Raw genomic sequence first — 22830 nt, 5'->3', positions numbered from 1 at the left:
GCAACATTTCCTCCTCTTTCCAGGATGTGATTGACACAGCGTGTGAAGTCCTGGCAGACCCTTCTCTTCCGGAGCTGTTCTGGGGAACAGTAAGTATGTAGGGACTTGTGCTGTGGCAGTGTCTAGAGCAGTGTTTCTCAGCTCCTCCTGTTGTTCTGGCCTACAGCTGGATTAGGTCGTTCTCGTTGGACTTTCTTTGAATTACCAGTCCCCAAATCATGAAAGAGAGACTTTTTAATTATGAAAGCTTGACCTTAGCTTAGGCTTGTTTTTAACTAGCTCTTCTAACTTAAATTAACCCATTTCTATTATTCTACATTTGCCACATGGCTCTCTATTGCTCCTCAGTTCTGTACCTCTGACTCCCTCCCTGTCTCCCTGATGAAATCACCCCTCTTCTTTCCCCAGTTCCTCTCTGTCCGGGGGTCCTACCTTTTCTCTCCTGCCTAGCTATTGACTGTTCAGCTTTTTATTAAATCAATCAGGGAGTGATGACTCAGCCATTAGGAGCACTGACTGCTCTTCCAGAGGACCTGGGTTCAATTCCCAGCACCTACCTGTTGGCTCACAACTGTCTGTAACTACAGTTTCAAGAGAACTGACACCCTTACACAGGCATACACACAGACAAAACACCAATGCACATAAAAATAAAATTAAACAAACCAGTCAGATGTCTTAGACAAGGTAAAACAGCAACACATCTTCACACAGTAAGATCAAATACCCTGCAATAGCCAATCATAAAATTATTTTCATTGTTACTTTACAGATAATTTTGTTACTGTTATAAATTGTAATGTGAAATGTCTGTTTCTGATGGTTTTAAGTGACCCCTGTGAAACAGTCATTTGACCCCCCCAAAGGTTTGTGATCCACAAGTTGAGAACTGCTGCTCTAGAGCAAACAGAATAGTCAAAACATTTGTGACAAGTTTTAGAGTTAACATTTAAAAGTTTAGGGTCCAGCTGCTAAGTTTGTTTTCATTTGTATCCCAGCCAGGTTGATCTATTTATATGGCTTATGTCCTCCTTCCAGAGACACTGCTAACTCCTTGAGACGCTGATAAATTGGGCATTTGTGTTGCTTGTGTGTGCTAGCTAAGCGTTGACATGACTTGAGGTAGTTCTAACTTTAATAGAAGTGTAGCGGAAAGAATTACATTGTCTGCCTAGAGAAGGGGTGGTCAGGAGGAAGGAACTGGATAGACAAGCAATCTCTTCAGGTCATGAATACTTTCATATCTTTTTTTCAGTGGAATATGAAGGTCTTATGTTATTAAGAAAGTGTTGTATATCTATGTAAAGGAAAGGTTATTGCTAGATTTTTTTTTTTAAAGATGTGAACTTTAAAAAATTTTTTTTTGCCAGGTGGTGGTGGTGCACACCTTTATTCTCAGTATTGGGGAGGCAGAGGCAAGCAGGTCTCTGTTTGAAGCCAACCAGTTCTATAGAGCAAGTTCTAGGACAGTCAAGGCTACAGAGAGAAACCCTGTCTCAAAAACCAAAAGAAAAAGAAAAAAGAATTTTTAAAATTTTTGTTTCATTTGTGTTGATGTTATGTCTGTACACATCATGCAGCCTGTAGAGGCCAGAAGAGGATGTTGGGTACTGGGATGGGAGTTAGAGACCACTGAACTGCCATGTAGGAGCTGGGTTTGCTGGAAGATCAGTCAATTTCTAACTGCTAAGCCATCCCTGCAGTCTCTTTCGAGATTTTGTTAGGGTTGCTGGGCACTTGTGAAGAAGGATGACTTCTTCATTTTCACCTCAGGAACCAACCTCTGGTCTTGGCATCATTCTGGACAGTGTGTGCGGGATGTTTCCCCATCTCCTTTCCCCACTTTTACAATTGCTGCGAGCCCTGGTGTCAGGAAAGTCCACCGCCAAAAAGGTGAGTGCTTTAGTCAGATCTTCGAAGAGGAGCTGAAGGGGCTGCCTGAGGGGTCCACTGTGACTCCAGGGTGCGCTCTACATTGGACTCCACTGCCAGGAAAAACGTCGTCTGAAACGGAATGAAAGATGCCAATTTATGGTGCCACTTCAGCTCCGTGTTTACATAAAAATCTTTTCACTAAGTCCTATTGAAAGTGCCATGAGAATAAGTGTGCAGTTGCCTGATACCTGCTTGGGAGAGGACAGAAGAATTAGGAAATGAGTAATGAATGTGAGGAAGTGCTTTGTGCTTAGTGCCTCCCCGGATCTTCTGTAAGCCCTGAGTTTGATTCCCAGCATTGGAGTGGGTGGTAGATGAAAGAGAAAAGAGATGTAAGCAGAGAGAGACAACCGTGTGTGTGTGTGTGTGTGTGTGTGTGTAGATAGGTAGTAAGGGGAACTTGAATTAGTTAAAGGCAAGGCTCAACTGAGAAGAGCAGGAGGCAGTAGTTCCAAGAAGAGCCTTGAGTAGAGTCTGGGAGAAGTAGTTTAGGGCACAAGCACATATAGTCTGGCTTAAAAAACTGACATGGAACCCTTTTGTCTCATGAATGAGTGTATGACTGCGTTTCTTCCTGGCTGTTGACAGGTATACAGTTTCCTGGATAAAATGTCCTTCTACAATGAACTTCATAAGCACAAGCCCCACGATGTGCTCTCTCATGAAGATGGAACTCTCTGGCGGAGGCAAACACCTAAACTCTTGTACCCTCTAGGTAAGACAAAGATGCTCTGCAGTAGCCCTGCTTCAGGGCATCCAGTCAGACCTAATGTTGGCTGGATCCTTTCATGTGAGGTGCCATTCCTTTTCTTCCCACTCCTGTCATTTGTTGACAAAAAAGTTCGGCTTGCAGTGCTGAGCTTGTTTATATGGTGGATAATGTTGACAGATTTTCGTATGTTGAACTATCCCTGCATCTGTGGGATGAAGCCGACTTTGTCATGGTGGATGATGGTTCTGATGTGTTCTTGGATTTGATTTACCAGTATTTTATTTAGTATTTTTGCATCAATGTTCATGAGTGAGACTGGTCTGTAATTCTCTTTCTTAGTATTGTCTTTCTGTGGTTTGGGTATCAGGGTAATTGTAGCTTTATTGAAAGAGTTTGGCAATGTTTCCTCTGTTCCCATTGTGTGGAATACTTTGAGGAGTATTGGTATTAGTTCTTCTTTGAAAGTCTTGTAGAATTCTGAGCTGAAACCATCTGGTCCTGGGCTTTTTTTGGTTGGGAGACTTTTAATGACTGGTGTTAAGATTTTAAATTGGGCTGATTGTGGTGGAGGTAGAGTGAATTTGAGACCAGTTTGTGGCATTCTACAGAGCTAGTTATAGGACAGCCGGGGCCTCCACAGGAAAAAGAAAGACTGGATTAGCAAACTGCATGGAAGAGATTGACATCCTAGAATTTCTGCCTCCAGTTGAGTGGGGAATTTTGGGAGATAGTGTGAGTTCTTTGCTGACCCAGCAGCATAATATGTATTAAGTTCTTGCACTCAGTCTCAGGCGTTATCACTTGCTTTTCTTTACTACTAGACACTGAGGTAGTTATTGTTCTACAGGGATTCCTGCCTCTCTATGTTTACGCAGTCGCTGAAATAGTATTATGTCTGTCCTGTACTTGGACATACCCTACAGCTATAGTAATTACAGTCTCCACTGCCTTAATAAAAGCCAGTGAGCCTCCCATCTCCCTGCCGTGAGGCCCAGTATGCAGGTAGGGTGAGAACAGCTTGTACAGCAATGTACAAGGCTAGTACTTGTTAAGACTCAAAACATTATTTTGGCAATTTAGTTCTTTTTTTTTCTTTTTTTTAGAATTTAATTTATTTTTTTATGTAGTGTTCTGCCTGCAGAGGTCACCAGATCTCTTTATGGATGATTGTGAGCCAAAATGTGCTTGCTGGAAATTGAATTCAGGACCTCTGGAAGAACAGCCAGAGCTCTTAATCATTGAGCCATCTCCCCAGCCCTGGCAGTTTAGTTCTTGCTTTTAGAGCATTCTATGGAAGTTAGTCAAAATGGTGGTCTTTGGGTTTGGCCTTAAAATATTTAGAGATCACTTGTTCTGTAAACCTTACTGATACTGGAGAAGTGATTCATTGATTAAACACGTATGGTGCTCTTGCAGAGGATGCCTCAGTACATGTAGAGGGGATGATAAAATGGTTTCTGTGTGACTTGTCTTGGTTGTATGCCCTCTGCTATGATCTTTAAGGACCAGCCGCTGTCTCAGGCATCATCTTTGTCCTCATCTATGGTTCTGTTCATTGTTTTGCCATTACAAATAATATTGCATTGGATATATGGAAACATAGATGTTGGTGTTTCATTTTCAGTAAACAGTAACAGAATCCTCAACATGAGATGGTTAGGTGAAAGGATGTATATAAAATAAAAGTTTTTAAATAGATGCTTGAAAGGTAAACATGTGCTATATGCATAAGGTGGAATTTTGTCATAGAGCGTGACTCAGCAGTAGCACATGTACTGACACATCGTCTGATATAGGCTGCAAAATATGTAAACCCTAAAGGCGGCTTCTTAAGAGAAATAAGCCAGTCACAAAAGCACAAATTGTTGGTGGTTTTATAAATATGTACATATATAGTTTTTTGTTTTGAGACTAGGTCTTATTTTGTAGCTCAAACTAGATTCCACCTTGAGGTGCTCTACCTGCCTTGGCCTCCTGAGCGAGTACTGGGATTAAAGTAGCACCCTACCACATCCGTTTTGTGTCATTCTTCTGTTTTGAGGTACTTCAGGATAGACAAATCAAGACAGAAAATACAGCTCTGATTGCAGAACTGAGAGCTAGAGAGAATAGCGAATTACTGGTGAGTGAGAGCAGAAGGGGAAGCCATAACACAGTGTGAGTGTGCTCACTACTGCTTGGTGGACACTTGATGCATACGATGAGAAATTTGATGGTAAGTGTATTTTACCACAACTTAAAATTTTTTGGCACAGTTGCAGACCCAGCTACTTGAAAGATTTGAGGCTAAAGTAAATTGAGTTCAATACCAGCCTAAGAAGGACTGTGAGAGCTTGTCCCCCCAAAAATTAATAATTATTTAGTTTGTGTGCATACACATAAGCATGTTTGTGGATGTCAGAGGACAGCTTTGGGAATTAGATCTCTTTTTCCACCACGTGGGTTCCCAGATGTCAAATTTGGGTCATTATACTTGGCAGCCAGTATGTTTATCTGTTGCCCTGGTTTTTTAAGATTTGGGACAAGCCATGGGTGGGGACACAGAGTTTCTTTTAATCCCAGCACTCAAGAGGCAGAGGCGAGTGGATCTTTGTGAGTTTGAGGCCAGCCTGGTCTATATAGTGACACCCTGTCTCGAAAAAGGAAAGAAAAAATGAGTAAAAATTTTGGGGTGAGATGTCAGTTCCCAGGATGGTCTTAAACGAATTGCATTCCTTCTGCTTCAGCCTCAAAAGTCTGAGATTCAGGCGTGTGGCTAGCACTCCCATCTTTTATCATTTGAATGTAAAACTTGTAGGAGAGTTTCTGTCTGCGTGTGCTGAGTAGTGTTGTCTAGTAGGAGAGTAACCTCTCACATCTGTATTTGGAGTACAGTAATTTCTCTTCCATAGGGGGGCAGACCAACCTTCGAATTCCTCAGGGCACCGTGGGCCAAGTCATGCTGGATGATAGGGCTTACCTTGTACGCTGGGAATATTCCTACAGTAGCTGGACCCTCTTCACCTGTGAGATTGAAATGCTACTCCACGTTGTCTCCACGGCAGGTAAGTTCAGCTTTCTGTGAGCGAGTGAGGGGAAGAATGTGTTTGCTTGCTAGATTTGAAGACCAATCCCAACTTCACGATAAAATTTAAAGCTATCTGGCTTGGGGTCTGTGGGATTTGTTTATCTGGGTCTTAAACTGCACTCAGTGATCTTTTTATAGAGTTCTGTGCCAAGAAGTCACAGGCCATCTTTTCCCACAGATGTGATCCAGCATTGCCAGCGGGTGAAACCTATCATTGACTTGGTTCACAAGGTCATTAGCACAGACTTGTCCATAGCGGACTGTCTGCTGCCCATCACATCTCGTATCTACATGCTACTGCAGCGGTGAGTCCCTGTGGTTGGCAGAACTTGCAGCAGTGATTCTCTTGCTTTCTAGGAACCTGGCTGTGAGCTCTTCTGCGAGAGGCCTTTAGGGGTATCTCTCCAGCTGCGGGCTTTCCTGGTCCTTCAAGAGGCATGTGGAGAGAACTGGAAACTGCTTGTTAATTGTTTTACTGAATGCAGTGCTTTGTTCTCCAACTAGGTTGACAACAGTAATCTCCCCTCCTGTGAATGTCATTGCTTCTTGCGTCAATTGCTTAACTGTCTTGGCTGCTCGGAATCCAGCAAAGGTGCGATGCCAAGTCTTTCTAACAGCTAAGGAGTATCACATTTGGAGTACACATCTTGAGACATGTGGACACCTAATTTCTTCTTGTGCCTTCTCAGGTCTGGACTGATCTTCGTCACACAGGCTTTTTGCCATTTGTGGCCCACCCTGTCTCCAACATGACTCAGATGATTAGGTGAGCCAGGCACTGAGTGGGTAGACTTAATTCCCTCTGTGAGTCATTCCTAGTCAGGCCTAGCCTGGCTTTATTCATTTTAAAGAAGCTTCTATCCTCTTGGCCTTGAGGGTGAGTGAACATAAGGCAAAGCAGAGCCTGGGTTACAGAACTGCTCTTCTCACAGGGCACACTGGTGACTCACAGTTTTTGTTTTGTTTTGTTTCTGAGGTAGGGTTTCACTGTGTACCCCTGACTGACCTGGATCTTGCTGTGCAGACCAGGCTATCCTCGAATTCACAGAGATCTGCCTGCCTCTGCCTCCCGAGTACTGGATGGTTCAGTTTTAACCTTTGAGAAATAGAATGAGGCTTTCCTCATTCAGCTGCAGCTGCTTTAGCTATGTGGGCATCTACTTTTCAGCTGAGACATTCCAGGGGTCTTTGGATCCAGAGACTTGGTGTCCTATTCTCAGTGTGCTTTTCCTCCAACCTGAGGGTATGTGAGCACGGCCGGTCACTGAGACACAGGCACCATCTTACTACCTGAGCATGCTCACCTCACTCTCTGCCTAGATGACTGCTGTTTCCCTAATGACTCATTTGATTTTTCATTCTAAACTTCTTGGAGTTGGACATCAATAAAACGTGATCTTAAATTATTTCCTGGGTATAAAATTGCCTACATTTGATTATTTCCCTTTGAGAGCTTTTATATTTTATGCTGGTGCCGTCTAGACAATAACAAGAATGCTGTATAATCAGTTTCTTTTTTTATAATTTATTTTATTTTTATAATCAATTTCTTAACCTTGACCATTGCTCATTATTTTATCTGCCTCTGCCTCTGTCTGTTCCTAGTGCGGAGGGGATGAATGCTGGAGGGTATGGCAACCTTCTGATGAATAGTGAACAGCCCCAGGGCGAGTATGGAGTCACAGTTGCCTTTCTGCGCTTGGTCACCACTCTTGTCAAGGTACTATCTGACCAGATAATTATGGAACAGCTCCCCTGTTACCTAATGCTGTAGCCTTCTGATCTGTATATAGGATAGCTGTTTTGAAATTATGGAGCCTCAGCTTCTGTGGGTTGAAAGTCTGTGCCCCTGTGTTCCTTGGTACTTGCTTGATGGTGTGGGTTTGTTTAGTAATCAGAAGCTTGTAGTGAAAGTTGAGAACTCTGTGGCCACGGCAGTGCATATTAAGCTATTTTAACTGTCATCTATGTGCACTTATATCTTGTCCTATTGTATGCCTGTATGCACACTTCATAAGTCTAGATTTATGGCAGAACATTGTATACATAATAAATAAATAAATCTTTAAGAAAAAATGATTAATTCCAGAAACTGGAATTAATCAGCACTATTAGAAGAGAGAATTGGGGGCATCAGTGCTCCACTCTAGTGTTTCATAATAGTTGAGCTTTGGATGTTGAGATTTGGTGACAAATCATTGGCAATCAGTGACTTTCTTTGTTGTTGACTGTTCTGCATCTTTGGGGATTAGAGTACTTCTGTCTTTTCAGACTAAACTCTCTTCCTGCTCCTTTGGGTCAGCCCTTTGGTAATATTGTCACCTTGCCTAAAATAGTTGTTTTCTCTGTTTACGGTATAGGTTCAGTTGAAGGAGGTATTTCTGATGTCTCCTGCTGTTGTTGATTAGTGTGTTCCTAGTTCTCTTTTGGACCTGTCTGTGTTTTTGACATTAAATCTTGAATAATAAAGGATCCTTTCTTACATGGCCAAGACCCTCACAGAATGCTTTTCCATAGGGACAGCTTGGTAGTACCCAGAGCCAAGGCCTGGTGCCGTGTGTGATGTTTGTGCTGAAAGAGATGCTTCCCAGCTATCACAAATGGCGCTACAACTCTCACGGTGTGCGGGAACTGATCGGTAAGGACAGTGTGGGTGTTCTGAAGATCTTTCCCTCCCTTTGATGAGGATCATTAACACAATGATCCTCAATGCTGCATCATTGCATGTCTTTTTTGGAGTCTAGGTTGCCTAATTCTGGAGCTGATTCATGCAATTCTGAACCTGTGCCAAGAGACAGACCTGCATAGCAGGTAATGGTGATTGTGGGACTCAGTTGGGAAAACACTGTGCTGTTGTTTCAAGCCCTCTCATTTCTTCCCAACATCTCACCTTAGTTGAACCCTGTCTTAGCTAGGATTTCTACTGCTGTGATAAAACACCATGTCCAGAAGCACCTTGGAGAGGAAAGGCTCCACATTCTAGTTCATTACTGAGGAAAGTCAGGGCTAGAATGTGGAGGCAGGAGCTGGTGGAAAGCCTATGAAGGAACACTGCTTACTGGCTTGTTCATCCTTCTTTCTTATACACCCCAGTACCACCTGCCCAGAGATGGTCCCATCCATAATGGGCTAGGCCCTCCCACAGTAACCACTAATTAAGAAAATGCCCCACGGGCCAATCTGGTGGGGACATTTTCTCAGTTGAAGTTCCCTCTTCTCAAATGACTAGCCTTTATCAAGTTGACATAAAAATTTACTAACACCAATCCAAAGCTCATTTGTTTTCTCTTATGATTTATTTACTGTCCATTGACTCAGTTGTCAATTCCTCCCTATGGACAGAAAAGGACAGATGAAGGTGTATTTATGTAAACACATAATCATTGGCTGTGATCATTATAAAAATGATTCATAAGCCTGACAGTGGTGATACACACCTTTAATCCAGCCCTTGGGAGCAGCCTGGTCTATGAAGCTAGTTCCAGGACAGTCAGAGGCGTTACACTGAGAGACCCTGTCTTGGGGGGAGAGAGAGAGAGAGAGAGAATTGAAAGTCTTATGTGGTACAATGTGCCACCTCTGAGATGACTATTACTAAGTTATACAGATTCTAGGCTTTTCTGTTCCATGCATTTGCTGCTCTATAATTTGTTTCTGTGTCTTCCCTTGTCTCTTGTACTTAAGTGCCATGAGTGAATTATTCCTGAATTATTTCGGTAATTACATCCATTAATTGATGGGTGTTTAGTTCACTTTTCAGGATCAAGTCTGAGGAAAGTGTTCAGAATATTTCCTTTCGCCAATCCGTAATCTGCCTCAGCTGTGTCCAGTTGGCTAGGCGCATCATGGCAGTGCTGCTCCCTTCTGATTAAGAGCGCCGAAACTCCTAGTAACTGAGAACCCTCTGTCTTCCAGCCACACACCCAGCCTGCCGTCCCTCTGCATCTGCAGCCTGGCATATACAGAAGCTGGACAGACAGTCATCAGTATCATGGGGATTGGTGTGGACACCATAGATATGGTGATGGCTGCTCAGCCCCGCAGGTAGGGCCTGCTCTGTGCCTCTCCTGTTGGTCTTCAAGGTACCCTGTGTTTTCTAAGAGCCCCGTCTTAGCTTAACTTATAGTTACTCTTTGTTTTCCTCGTTTTTGTTTTTTTTTTTTTAGATTAAAGTATAATTACATCATTTTCCTCTTTCTTTTTGTTCCCTCCAATTCCTTCCATGCCCTCTCCTTGCACTCCTTTAAACTGATGGCTTGTTTTTCTTGTTAATTGTTACATGCGTACACACAAAGCATGTGCATAAATAGATAATACAACTCGCTCAGTATGTTTGGTGTTGTTTATATGATTTCAAGGCTGACCAGTTGGTGTTGGATAATCAGTTAAGGGGCTAATCTCTGGGAAAGACCATGTCTCCTGTTCTTAGCATTCCTTACTTACCTGTAGTTCTTTGTTTAAGCCTGGGGCCCTATGAGATTTCCTCCTTCCCGTCCTTACCCTGTCTGTTGGTGTTGTATCCCTTCAGGTCTTGTTTAGGCAGCCATATTGTTGGGATATCAGGAGTGAGGCGTCATTTCATTTCTTGAAGATACACTCTCTTAACAGCTTTCCTGGTCCTTGCAGTTTCTTTTTCACAATAACTTTTTGGGCTGGAGAGATGGCTTATCGTTAAGAACACTGGCTGCTCTTCCAGAGACCCTGAGTTCAATTCCCAGCAACCACATGGTGGCTCACAGCCATCTGTAATGAGATCTGGTACCCTCTTCTGGCCTGCAGGCAGATGTGCAGGCAGCATACTACATACATAATAAATAAATAAAATCTTTTTTTTTTTTTTTAAAGCACTTTGTATTTCTTAGGCTGTAGCTAGTGGCTGCTGCATAGCCTCTTCTCTTTCCTATTCTGGACTGGGGCCCCTAGAAGCTGATGTCCTGTCTGATTCGTTGAAATACACGTGCTGTGAGTGAAATCATGTCTCAGTTATCTGTGATTTCCATTTGCACCCTAGTGATGGGCCAGAAGGTCAGGGCCAGGGTCAACTGCTGATCAAGACAGTGAAGCTGGCATTCTCTGTCACCAACAATATTATTCGACTGAAACCTCCTTCTAATGTGGTGTCCCCCCTGGAACAGGCTCTGACACAGCATGGTATGTATTTGTCTTCCTCAGCTACATTGTATACCTTAGTTTTGGACATCAGAAGTTGTTCTCAGCTCATTTCCTTAGACTTGGAAACAAGGGGACTGTACCATCCTTTGTTCTTCCTTCCTGCTGATGGCATGGTGATGCTCACGGATGAAGAATGGACACTGAAGTCAGAGGTCCTTGGCTCAAATTTAGGTTTCAGCCAGCATGAAAACCTCAGGCACATGTATGTTCTGCCTCAGACTTCTCATTCAGCATGGCATAGTGGTAAATTCCTGCAATTTCAGTGTCCTTGGGAGATGAAGGCAGGAATATAAGGCCAGCTAAGGCTACCTAACAAGTTGAGTTCTGGGTCACCCTGATAACTAGAGTGTGAGACTATCTAAAGAAACGATTTCTTCCCTGGCACATCCCTGGCAGGAGAGGATGGAGGTGAGTAGATAACTGAACAGCATCATTGACAGCGCTCATGCCTGTGCTCCCAGCACTCCAGAGCCAACTGCTGGTCAAGGCAGTGAGGCTGGTATTCTCTGTCATCAGTTCCTGACCACCTGGTTTGTATAGCAAGACTTCTCAGAAGAAACAAGAGCATGTGTGGGTCAGTGTCATTTTTAGTAATGTTTTATATCATGGCTGAGACCGTTTATAACTTTCCCTTTTTTTCCACTTCCTGGGCTGGGGATTGAACTCAGGTCCTTATGCACATTAGCAGGTACTCCACTTGAGTTACTGCTCTGGCCCAATTTTATTTTCTTTTGAGACATAGGCTGGCCTTAAACTGTCTATGTAGCTAAAGGGATTCCTGAACTCTTATTTGCTTTATTTTTATTATGTTTGTGTGCATTATGTCTGATGTCACTCTTTCTATTTATTATATGGGTCCTGGGGTTGAACTCTGGTCACTGGATCTGCAGCAAGGACCTTAATTCTCTACGCCATCTCGCTGACCCTGGCACCACCCTTCAATTCTTGGTCCTACTTTGTTTATCTCCCTAGTGCTGAGATCACACACATGTGCTGCCTTGTCCAACCAGAGATGTTTTCTGTGTGTGTGTGCGCGCATGCATGTGCATATGAACACATATTTGTGTGGTACTTGGTTTTCTCCCTCCACCTTATGTGTTTTGGGAATTGAATCAGGTTTACAGGCTTGGCAAAGACCATTTACCCACTGAGCCATCTTACTGACCTTCCTGCTTAAGATTTGAGGCTTAAAGATTTTTTCTTTCTTTTTTTAAATTTCAGTATAGTGGATTCTGTAAATTATTAAAGAGTATTTCTTTAGAAATTTATCTTTGTCATTAATGCATTGACCACCTGGACTTCTAATAGGCACCCTGCTGTCTGTTTCCTTTGCTTCAGGTGCCCACGGGAACAACCTCATTGCTGTCCTAGCCAAGTACATCTACCACAGACACGACCCAGCTTTGCCTCGCCTGGCCATCCAGCTGCTGAAACGTCTGGCCACGGTAGGATCCAGGAGCCAGCCGAGTATGGGGACGTGGATACTCCTTGTTGCTCTCTGGCTCTCCTTAAAGTGCTTGATATGGAACCCAAGACTTTATACATGTTAGGCAAGCACTCTACCACTTAGTTACATGTCTCTATTCTCATTGGAAACAGTTAAGTGCACTGACTGCTCTTGTTGAGGACCGTGCAGCGCCTGACACCCTCTTCTAGCTTATGTGGGCACCAGGCACACATATGGTGGTGCACAGACATAAAATGCAGCCAATATACCCATACACATAAAAAATAAAGATATTACCAGACAGTGGTGGTACATGCCTTTAATCCTAGCACTAGGGAACAGAGATAGACAGGTCTCTGAGTTCGAGGCCAGCCTGGTCTGCAGAGTGAATTCCAGGACAGACTCCAAAGCCCCACAGAGCTGTCTGGAGGGGAAAAAAAAATAGAAATATTAAAAAAGTGAAAGATTTAGGTATTTGTTATACTCTGATGTGCTCTTTGTTCTTTACATACTCTTGACTAAAAAGCTTGTAATAGTCTCCTTTTTTCCTTTTTAAATGTAATTTAATTTTATTATTTCAATTATGTGTGTGTATGTATGTGTTTGGGTATGTGCACTTGAGTGCAGGTGCCCACTGAGGCTAGAAATAATGGATCCCCAGAACCGGAGTTAGCGGTGGTTGTGAGCTGCCTGATGTTGGTGCCAGGAATCAAACTCGGTTCTCTGTTAGAGCTGTGCTTGTTCTCACCACTGAGTCACCTCTCCAGCCCCAGTTTTTCTTTTTATTTATTTTTATGTGTGAGTGTTTTGTCTGCATGTGTATGTGTATATGTGCACACCACATTTGTGCTTGGTGCCCAAAGAGTTTAGGAGAGGGCATGGGATCCATGGAACTAGAGTTACAGATGAATATAAGCTACTCTGTGGGTTCTGAGAACTGAACCTGAGTTCTCTGCAAGAAAAGGTGTTCTTGTTTGTTTGGTTGGTTGGTTTTGAAAACTGAGTCCTAATCATGTAGTCCAGGCTGATCTGAAACTCACAGAGCTCTGCCTGCCTCTGCCTCTTGAGTCTGGGATTAGAGGTGTGCGGCACCATGCCCAACTAAGAGCAAGTGTTTATACCCACTGAACTGTCTCTCCAGCCCCTGCACTTTGTACTCTTTTAAGTTTTTTGAGACAGGGTTTTTCTGTGTGCCTTGGCTGTTCTGGAACTCAGAGAAATCCTCCTGCCTCTGCTTCTTGAGTGCTAGGATTAAAGGTGTGCGCCACGCTGCCCTGCCCACTTTGTAGTCTTAACACCAAATTTTATATCCTTACCATGATAGCATCATCAATTCTTTTATATCAGTCTAATAGGTAGATAGATACTTCATGTTTTACTTAATTCAGCTGTGAGAAATGTTTAACAGCCATGTGTGCACATGCGTGTGTGCATACACACATAGGTGTGCATGTTTGTATGGTCCAGAGGTCAACATTGGGTGTCTTACATTTTGAGAGTGTCTTACTGGATCTGGAGCTTGTTTGTCGGTTACACTTGCTCATCAGCAAACCCAGAGGTCCTCTGCTTTCTGCTCCCCAGTACTAGGGGTAGAAGGCTCCTCGGCCTCAGTCTTTCGTGGCGGCTAGGGATCTGAACTCATGTTCTCATGCTTGTGCAGCATTAACTGACCCCTCTCCCCAGCCCTTACTTCTTTGTTTCTTCTGTATGTTCGTTTCACTCCAGAAATTTAAGTTTGGGTTGTTTTCTTATTTTCAATTTCCTGGAAATTCTCATTGCCTTTCTACAGAACTCCACTGGAAATTTTCAGGACACAGAGCCCTAAACCTGTGTGTTCTGGTCTCCAGGTGGCCCCAATGTCAGTGTATGCCTGCCTGGGCAGTGATGCAGCTGCCATTCGTGATGCCTTCCTGACCCGCCTTCAGAGCAAGATTGAGGACATGCGCATCAAAGTCATGATTCTGGAGTTCCTTACGGTCGCTGTGGAGACTCAGCCAGGTCTCATCGAGCTCTTTCTGAATCTGGAAGTGAAGGATGGCAGCAATGGCTCCAAGGTGAGCCTGTATCTTGGGTGGAGCTGAGCGTATTCTTGGAAGTTCAATTAGGGAACTTGAATGCCTGCCTGTTCCTCTTGCAGGAATTCAGCCTTGGTGTGTGGAGCTGTCTCCATGTGGTGCTGGAGCTGATTGACTCCCAGCAACAAGATCGATACTGGTGCCCACCCCTCTTGCATCGTGCAGCCATTGCCTTCCTTCATGCCCTGTGGCAAGATCGTAGGGACAGTGCTATGCTTGTCCTCAGAACCAAGTAAGTCTCCTCTGAGTGTTAGCTGATTCATGAGTGTACTTCTTCATATCTGTAAAATGGAAGTAGGTTTGTTATGAGTTCACCAGTTAGCATACAGTTAAGCACCTGGGACCCCGGGACTCTAACATGTTCCTTTTTTTTTTTTCCTTTCTTTCTATCTTATTTTCTTGTTTGCTTTTTTGGGACAGCGTCCTATTGTTTAGCTCTGACTTACCAGAAGCTTGCTTTATATACCTGGCTGACCTCAAACTCATAGCAGTCCTGTAACCCTCTGCTTCCCAAATGCAGAGATTAAAGACTTCTAGCACCTCATCTCGCTGGGGTTTTTGTTTTGTTTGTTTGAGGTTTTTTTATTATTATTATTTAATGTGCACTGGTTTTGCCTGTATATACTCTATGTGAGTAAGGGTGTTGGATCCCCCAGAACTGGAGTTACAGAGTCGTGAGCTGCCATGTGGGTGCTGGGAATTGAACCTGGGTCCTCTAGAAAAGCAGCCAGTACTGCTTTTTTTAATTTTATTTTATTTATTTATTTTGGTTTTTCGAGACACGGTTTCTCTGTGTAACAGTTCTGCCTGTTCTGGAACTCACTTTGTAGACCAAGCTGACCTAAAGCTGAGATCCTCCTGCCTCTGTCCCGAGTGCTGGGATTAAAGGTGTGTGCTGCTACCACCAGCTGCAGCCAGTTCTCTTAACCACTGAGCCATCTCTCCAGCCCCGGGTTTTTTGTTTGAATTCTGTGTGAGTTGCAGGTGCGTCTCAGAGCTTTGTAGAGGTCAAGGACGGCTTCTGTGGTGCGGGGCCCAGGGACTGATCAGATCCTCAGTCTGGGTGATTGGTTCCTTGACCTACTGAGTCAGCTCAAAGGCCCCAGGTGCACATTAAGTGGAAGGTGTCATTGTATTTATGGACTGTTCGAGACAGGGATTCTCTGTGTATCTTTGGCTGTCTTGGAACTCACTCTGTGGACTAGGCAGGCCTCGAACTCACAGAGATCCGCCTTCCTCTGCCTCCTGAGTGCTGTCCAGCTTATTAAAGGACTTTTTATATTTATATAAGAACAGTTAATTTATGAAAAACATTTTAGGGTTGGGACATTAAAACTTGAAAAAAATATTACCAAGGGGACTATGGGGAAGAAAAAGTGTCATTTTAACAAGTGTTTTTGTTCTAGACCCAAGTTTTGGGAGAATTTAACCAGCCCACTGTTTGGAACTCTTTCTCCTCCCTCAGAGACATCTGAGGTGAGCCATGGTCGAGGGTAGGACAGTGCCTGGGAGTTCCTGGGGGGAAGGGTTGGTCTGTAATGCGGAGAAGAAGATCGTGCCTTGAACATACAGAATGTTTCACAAGACACTCCTTCTGCAGAGCAGTGTCTGCTTCCTGTCCTCTGGGAAGCAAAGTGGCTTGCCTGCTCGGGTGGAAGGCTCTGATGTCTCCACATTGTGCACACAGTGCCCTGCCCAGTGGTGGGTGTCAGTTTGTATTTCATAAAGGTGTTTACTTGTTTTCTAAGTGTGAGGTCTTTTCTCTCAGCAGGGGTGGGATGGAGATGTGTTTTTCCATGTAATTAGTGTGTTTTGCTCTCTCCCCTCCACAGCCCAGCATTCTGGAGACCTGTGCCCTAATCATGAAGATAATATGTTTGGAGATATACTACGTAGTTAAGTGAGTCCCTTCCCCTGTGAGGTGGTTTTGTTGTTGTTCGTGTTGTTTGTGTAGTGCTAGGTGCTAAGCAAGTGTCCTACCAATGAGCAATGTCTCCAGCACTCTCCCATGGACTTTTAGTCAGAGATGCAGTGGGAGATGGCGGAGGCCTATCATTGAGTTAGATTGCTAAGCAGGACAGATAAAAGAGATGGTTTGACCCATTTTTATGGAGGGCCAGCGAACTTTCCCTGGCCAGTCCATTGATGGCATTTGTGGTTGTCAGAGTTAGTGTTAAGACATTCGTGTACCTGGAATTTGATGGAGGGGGAGGCTTTCCTGAAAGAACCTCAGCCCTACTCATTGCGTTGGAGCTGATTCTAGAACTGGTTACTGTATGAGCTGGCTTCCTCTGCCTTAACAAGGGCCTATTTTCATGTCATTCCCATCTACGTTCGAATTCTGACTAGGGTTTGTGTTTTCTTGACACCATAGGGGTTCATTAGACCAGTCATTAAAAGATACACTCAAGAAGTTTTCCAGCGAGAAACGCTTTGCCTACTGGTCAGGGTATGTCAAGTCTTTGGCAGTTTACATGGCTGAAACAGAGGGCAGCAGCTGCACGTCCTTGCTGGAGTATCAGATGCTGGTCTCTGCCTGGAGGATGCTTCTCATCATTGCCACCAGTCATGTAAGCACCTCTTGGACATCTGGCTTTTGTTTTAAGGAGGCAGTGATAGCCAAGTACATGCAGCTCCTTGGGATAAAAGAAAGCCAAGTTTGTCCCTGAGAACTAAAATGCAACAGATTTTATGCCAAGAGATGAGGGTGGGCAGGTGGTTGGGGCTGAGTTTTAATAGGACATCTTGGGGACTGGACAGAGAAGTTTCAAATCCACCAGACATCCTGAAGGCTTCTCAGCTGTGTTGGGCCTGGGTAGGTCTGGGGTGCGCCTCTCATGGGATGTACAGTTGCCTCTGGTGCTGTGCCTTCTGGACACGACAGCAGTGTGCTTTCAGTGGTTCTAGGGAAGGATGGAGGCCACTGTCTCTTCACTGTATAGTGAGTTTTAAACTTTGTTTGTCATTAGTGCGTGCACAAATCTGTGGAGTCAGATCCACCTTTATGTGAGTTCTGGGGTCTGAACTCAGGGCCTCAGGCTTGTGCAGCAGGTGTCCTTACTCACTGATCGTCTCACCATTGCTACAGAGAGAGTGCTGGTGTTTGGGCAGGGTTTGCACCATTCTTGGCATTTTCATAGTTTGATACTGTCACACTGTGTCATAGCACATGGTGTTGAACTGCTCTTCCCAGGGCATCTGGGCAATATCTTTACTGATTTACAGCCTGACCTTGGCTGCTGCTCCTTGTTCCCAAACCTTGCACATCTCTCTGCCTTGTTTTCCAGTACAGACTACCTGTGTGGCTGGAGTTTTAAGCAGAGAATAGGTCTGTGCATACTCTTGCTATGATGTGATAACCATAGACTCCAAGTCTTCAGGCCTGCTGCAGGACTTGGCTGCCTACATCTCTGCTTCCGTGTTGCTGCCTTTTAAAATCCAGCCAGACAGCAGTCTTAAGTTGTGCCTCTGCTGTCCTCTGCTTTCTGGGAAACGGACCTGGTGGGCCTGGTCCTTCCCTCCTTCCCTTTTTTCCTGCCCTGTCTCTCTCATTCCTTTCTCCCTCCCATCCACACATCCACTCATCTACCCATCCACGGCTGTTAGAATATTTATCCTACACCTGTAGGCACCAGGGCTACTGCAATGTATAGGCAGGAAAGTCTGCTCTCATGGAGAGTGACCTTAAGAGAGATAAGTTATAAAATTTACAAAATTCACAGCTGAAAAAAATGTAACTTGAGATTGTTACTTGGCTGTAATGGTTGAGGTGCTGTGGTGCTTAACACATGAGGTAAGCATAGTCAGAGTGGTCTCTCTGAGGTGATGCCCCAGCCACCTTAAGTATGTAAAGAAGCCTCAGGTGGCGAGCCTGTGGAGCAAGACTTCTAGGCAGATGGAATCGCAGGTGCCACGTCCAGAAGTAGAAAGCACTTGCTATGGTCAGGAAGGATGGAAGAGCCTGGTATGGTTGGCACATGCTGGTGGGCAGGCTAAGTCAGCATCATGAGTTAGGAGCAGCCTGCATAACAACATGGTGAAACCAGTCTCAAAAAACTAGAAAGGGAGGTTATGGGGAGGGCTGGGCTAGAGTGAGCATAGGTGGGGTTGAAGGTCATGCGGCTGGTGTGGCTTGAATTTCCTGAACCCTGGGAAGCCTTTGAAAACTGATTAGCAGAGAAAGGATGTGGTTCTGAGGAAAAGGCAAATCTGGGCTTGATTCTGACCAGATCCAAAAATGGACCAAAAAACTAGGGATTGAAGCTTCATTTTAATCAGTGACACAGTGACTTTATAATTGGTCATTACCTCATAGGGCCCTGTGTTTCTTGACTCCTAAAGTCTGAGAAATGTCTTGGACATAATCCTTTTCCTGTGCACTTGCAGGCCGACATCATGCACTTGACTGATGTGGCAGTTCGGCGCCAGCTTTTTCTTGATGTGCTTGATGGGACCAAGGCATTAGTAAGTATGTCTGGGAGGTCTCCTTTCCCTGAGGCCACACAGGGACCTCATGATCTGGTCGTTGCATAGAGCCTAGGTCAGTGCTCAGGGCCTAGGAGGTGAGGCTGCAGTGGTAAAGAGGTACCCCAGTTCCTTGCGCCTGGTTGCATCTGTGAACGGTCGGTGCTAGGTGAGGAGGGCACAAGGCCAGGGAAACACTGAGTGGAAGCCAAGGGATGTAACTGCTCATAGAAGCCAGACTCCTGACCGCTGCTTTTCCTCCTGTCAGCTCCTCGTTGCAACGTCGGTTAACTGCCTCCGGCTCGGCTCCATGATGTGTACACTGCTGCTCGTCCTCCTGCGGCAGTGGAAGCGGTGAGTGCTGTGATGAGAGATGTGGCCTGGGCTTCCGTCTGCCTCAGCAGGGCCTGCACACCCTTCCTGCCTGCCCTTCCTTTCTTGGAGCGGAGACTAGCAGACTGCCTGTGGCTTCTGGTGCAGTGTGTCCACTTGTGTCCTTTCAGAGAGCTGGGTGCTGTGGATAAAATCCTTGGGCCCTTGACAGAGGTCCTGGAAGGGGTGCTGCAGGCAGACCAGCAGCTCATGGAGAAGACCAAGGCCAAGGTGTTCTCTGCCTTCATTACGGTATTACAGATGAAGGAGATGCGAGGTGAGCAGGCAGCCTAGCTAATAGTTCTAACATAGGGCCGCACATGCTTCCTATGAGTCTCAGGGTGTCAGTCTTAGAACTTCCCCAATCCCTTCCCCTCCCAGTAGTGTGACACTCTCCCTCTTAGTACTTAACTGCCTTTCCAGCCCCGGCCTGGGAAGACAGCCTTGGTGTGCAGTGAGAGTGGCCTGCCTTGTGACAGCACCCCTTCCCATCTGTTCTGCAGTAAGTGAAATCCCGCAGTACTCCCAGCTGGTGCTGAATGTCTGTGAGACTCTCCAAGAAGAGGTGATTGCACTCTTTGATCAGACCCGCCACAGCCTGGCATCGGGCAGTGCTGCAGAGGACAAGGACAGCATGGAAACGGATGACTGCCCTCGGCCTCGGCATAAGGACCAGCGTGATGGGGTAAGGGCGGATTATAGCAGGTGTTCTGTCAGCAGACGGACCATACTGGCAGCTGTCACTTCCCTAGGAGAAATGGGAAGGTGAAGCCGGAGAAGCTCCATCCTCCCTACCATTTCAGCCACAACTAGTCACAGGCAGCAGCCAGGAAGATTAGACCACAAGAAGTGTGTGTGATCAGCCTCAGGGCAGCATCTTCTGTCTGTCTGTCTATAGATTGTGTATACACAACACACATATACATATATACAATGTTTCCTTTCTTGAGGTAGTGTGTTTCAAGACCGGGTTTCTCTGTGTAACAGCTCTGACTGTTCTGGAACTGGATTTGTAGACCAGGCTGGCTTTAAACTCACAGAGATCCACCTGCCTCTGCCTCCCAAGTGCTGGGACTAAAGGCGTGCGCCACCACCGCCCAGCTAGAACAGTGATTTTTAAACTGTAAGCTCACAACCTATTAGGTTATTTGGTTACTACCAGCATTTTTTTTTTTAAGTAGTGTCCTGCTATGCCCAGACTACTCAAACTTACTATTTACTCCTTTGAAGCAGGGTTCTCTTCCTGAACCTGGGGCTCATGTTTTCTCACCTCAGCTAGAATCCAGTAAGCCCTACTGATCCACCTGTCTACAGCACCCACATTCCTGGGCAGCAAATGCTCCTCAATACTGAGCCATCTATCCAGCCCCATTGTTTTTCTTTTTTCATTAAAAATTTTAAAATTATTTATTTTATAAACACGAGTGTTTTGTCTGCATGTATGTTTGTGTACTGCCTGCATGCATCCCTGATGTCCCCAGCAGTCAGAAGGGGCTAGTGGATCCCCTGCACTGGAGGTACAGATGGTTTTAATACAACATGGTTGCTGGAAACCAAAGCTGGGTCCTCTGCAAGAGCAACAAGTCCCCTTATCTCTCAACTGTCTCCCCAGCCCTGCCCTACTCCTTTTTAGAATAAAATGTTCTGAGTGTAGATCATAGCACTTCTGGATCTCAGAATGTTGATATCTTTTTAAAGTAAGGAAAGGTATTTCATGGTTATGTGGATCAAACTGTATGGTACAAAAAGACATTCCTTTCGTGTTCTGTAACTTAGTGTTTTGACATGTGTCACAGAAATGTCCTTTTCTGGTCTGGTCTATTTAGTGTTCAAAGTTCCACCCATAGCTTTGGTACTATGGGCAGCTGATGGCTTCTGAGATATATATCTGAACAGTGTAATTGGACTCAATGTGTTTCTTATTGGTGGTTTTCATTTTGTTTTAGACAGGGTCTCACTATGTAGCCCTGGCTGGCCAGAGACTCACTTATGTAGACCAGATGGGCCTCAAACAGAGCTCCGACTGCCTCTATCTCCCCAAGGCATGTACCATCATGCCTGGTGATTAAGAAAGAAAGATGGGCCAGGCAGTGGTGGCACACGCCTTTAATCCCAACACTTGGGAGGCAGAGGCAGGCGGAGCTCTGTGAGTTCATGGCTAGCTTGGTCTATAAGAGGTAGTTCCAGGACAGGCTCTAAAGCTACAGCAAATCCTTGTCTCAAAAACAACAACAATAGGGCTGGAGAGATGGCTCAGAGGTTAAGAGCATTGCCTGCTCTTCCAAAGGTACTGAGTTCAATTCCCAACAACCACATGGTGGCTCACAACCATCTGTAATGGGGTCTGGTGCCCTCTTCTGGCCAGCAGGCACATACACAGACAGAATATTGCATACATAATAAATAAATAAATAAATAAGATTTTTTAAAAGAAAGCAAAAACAAAGAGAGAGAGAGAAGGAGGAGGAAGAAGAAGAAAGATGGTGGGTGGGTGGTAGAGAGCTGTAGGTAGATCTAAGAAGTTAAGGGGTAAATATGATCAGTATACACTACACTATAGGAAACTCTCAAGTAATAACGATATTAAAACTAAGTGTGTAAAACACTGGTGTTTGGATAAAACCTAAGATTGGAGATGAAGGTGAATGCTGTAGTCAGCAAGAGGTTAGGCTACTCAGACTGCCAATGGCAGAGCTGGCGGACTTGCCCTTCCTGGAGAAGCAAGCACAGGAGACTAGCAGGGCAAAAAGCACGAGTGACATGAGCCACACACCTGAGAGGAGCATGGGTGGTGAGGCCCAGGACTGGCGTTCTTCCTCTTCTTCCCTCAACTGCTCTTTTCCACCTCTCCTTCTCTGTCCTTGGCTACCAGCAGGTATGTGTCCTGGGACTGCATCTGGCTAAGGAGCTTTGTGAGGTGGATGAGGATGGGGACTCATGGCTACAGGTGACCCGAAGGCTCCCCATTCTGCCCACACTCCTCACCACCCTGGAGGTGAGCCTCCGCATGAAGCAGAACCTGCATTTTACCGAGGCTGCGTTGCACCTGCTCCTCACCCTGGCTCGAACCCAGCAGGTAGGTTCTGGGTAGGGTGGAAAAGACATCCTGCTTGTGCTGAATGATTCCCATGCTTCCTGAAACCAGAATCAGATCTTTTGCCCCATTGGCAAGTCTTTTAAGGCTCCATCTTAATTATGGGTTTCTCCTTCAGGGAGCCACTGCAGTGGCTGGAGCTGGCATCACCCAGAGCATCTGTTTGCCCCTCTTGAGTGTGTACCAGCTTAGCAGCAATGGCACAGGACAGGTGAGTGCTAGGATCTTGCCTCTTGTAGCTCTCAGGTTACAGGTGCCCCCATCTTGCTGCTTGTTCCGTATATTGTCCCAGCTCTCTGGTAGAATAAAGCCTCCTGCCCCTGGCACCATGGCTAATGACAGGAATGCAGCCACCAGAAGTACCGAACTGTGTTCTTAGCATGAACCTGGCACCAGTCTAGTCCCAAACACCAAAAAAAAAGGTGTCACCAGTGCCAGGAGAGTAGGACAGTTGTCATCACTTCAGAAGTCAGCGTGACTGCAGTCATGTAT

At 45.1% G+C, this 22830-nt stretch overlaps 1 protein-coding gene across 2 annotated transcripts in view; it reads left to right on the top strand.

The window, feature by feature from the left end:
• Window positions 1-22830, top strand: part of Nup188 (nucleoporin 188) — a 57661-nt gene that overhangs the window by 31539 nt on the left and 3292 nt on the right. Inside the window, exons 13-36 of one of the 2 annotated variants that reach the window (XM_048431963.3) lie at window positions 24-89; window positions 1774-1893; window positions 2524-2650; window positions 5539-5691; window positions 5893-6019; window positions 6219-6306; window positions 6404-6480; window positions 7320-7434; window positions 8232-8352; window positions 8459-8525; window positions 9630-9758; window positions 10726-10865; window positions 12225-12331; window positions 14181-14387; window positions 14471-14640; window positions 15815-15884; window positions 16241-16308; window positions 16783-16978; window positions 18795-18872; window positions 19141-19226; window positions 19376-19521; window positions 19748-19929; window positions 22120-22320; window positions 22457-22549. In XM_048431963.3, the coding sequence (XP_048287920.3) occupies window positions 24-89; window positions 1774-1893; window positions 2524-2650; window positions 5539-5691; window positions 5893-6019; window positions 6219-6306; window positions 6404-6480; window positions 7320-7434; window positions 8232-8352; window positions 8459-8525; window positions 9630-9758; window positions 10726-10865; window positions 12225-12331; window positions 14181-14387; window positions 14471-14640; window positions 15815-15884; window positions 16241-16308; window positions 16783-16978; window positions 18795-18872; window positions 19141-19226; window positions 19376-19521; window positions 19748-19929; window positions 22120-22320; window positions 22457-22549 (2934 nt within the window). Of the gene's footprint in view, window positions 1-23; window positions 90-1773; window positions 1894-2523; window positions 2651-5538; window positions 5692-5892; window positions 6020-6218; window positions 6307-6403; window positions 6481-7319; window positions 7435-8231; window positions 8353-8458; window positions 8526-9629; window positions 9759-10725; window positions 10866-12224; window positions 12332-14180; window positions 14388-14470; window positions 14641-15814; window positions 15885-16240; window positions 16309-16782; window positions 16979-18794; window positions 18873-19140; window positions 19227-19375; window positions 19522-19747; window positions 19930-22116; window positions 22321-22456; window positions 22550-22830 lie in introns of both variants that reach the window. The other variant, XM_085681408.2, reaches the window with a different exon arrangement.

The sequence above is a fragment of the Myodes glareolus genome, chromosome 21, assembly GCF_982192425.1.
Source record: "Myodes glareolus chromosome 21, mMyoGla1.1, whole genome shotgun sequence".
Classification (NCBI taxonomy): Eukaryota; Metazoa; Chordata; class Mammalia; order Rodentia; family Cricetidae; genus Myodes; species Myodes glareolus.
The sequence above is the reverse complement of the archived record's forward strand: the minus strand, read 5'-3'. Positions and strand labels throughout refer to the sequence as shown.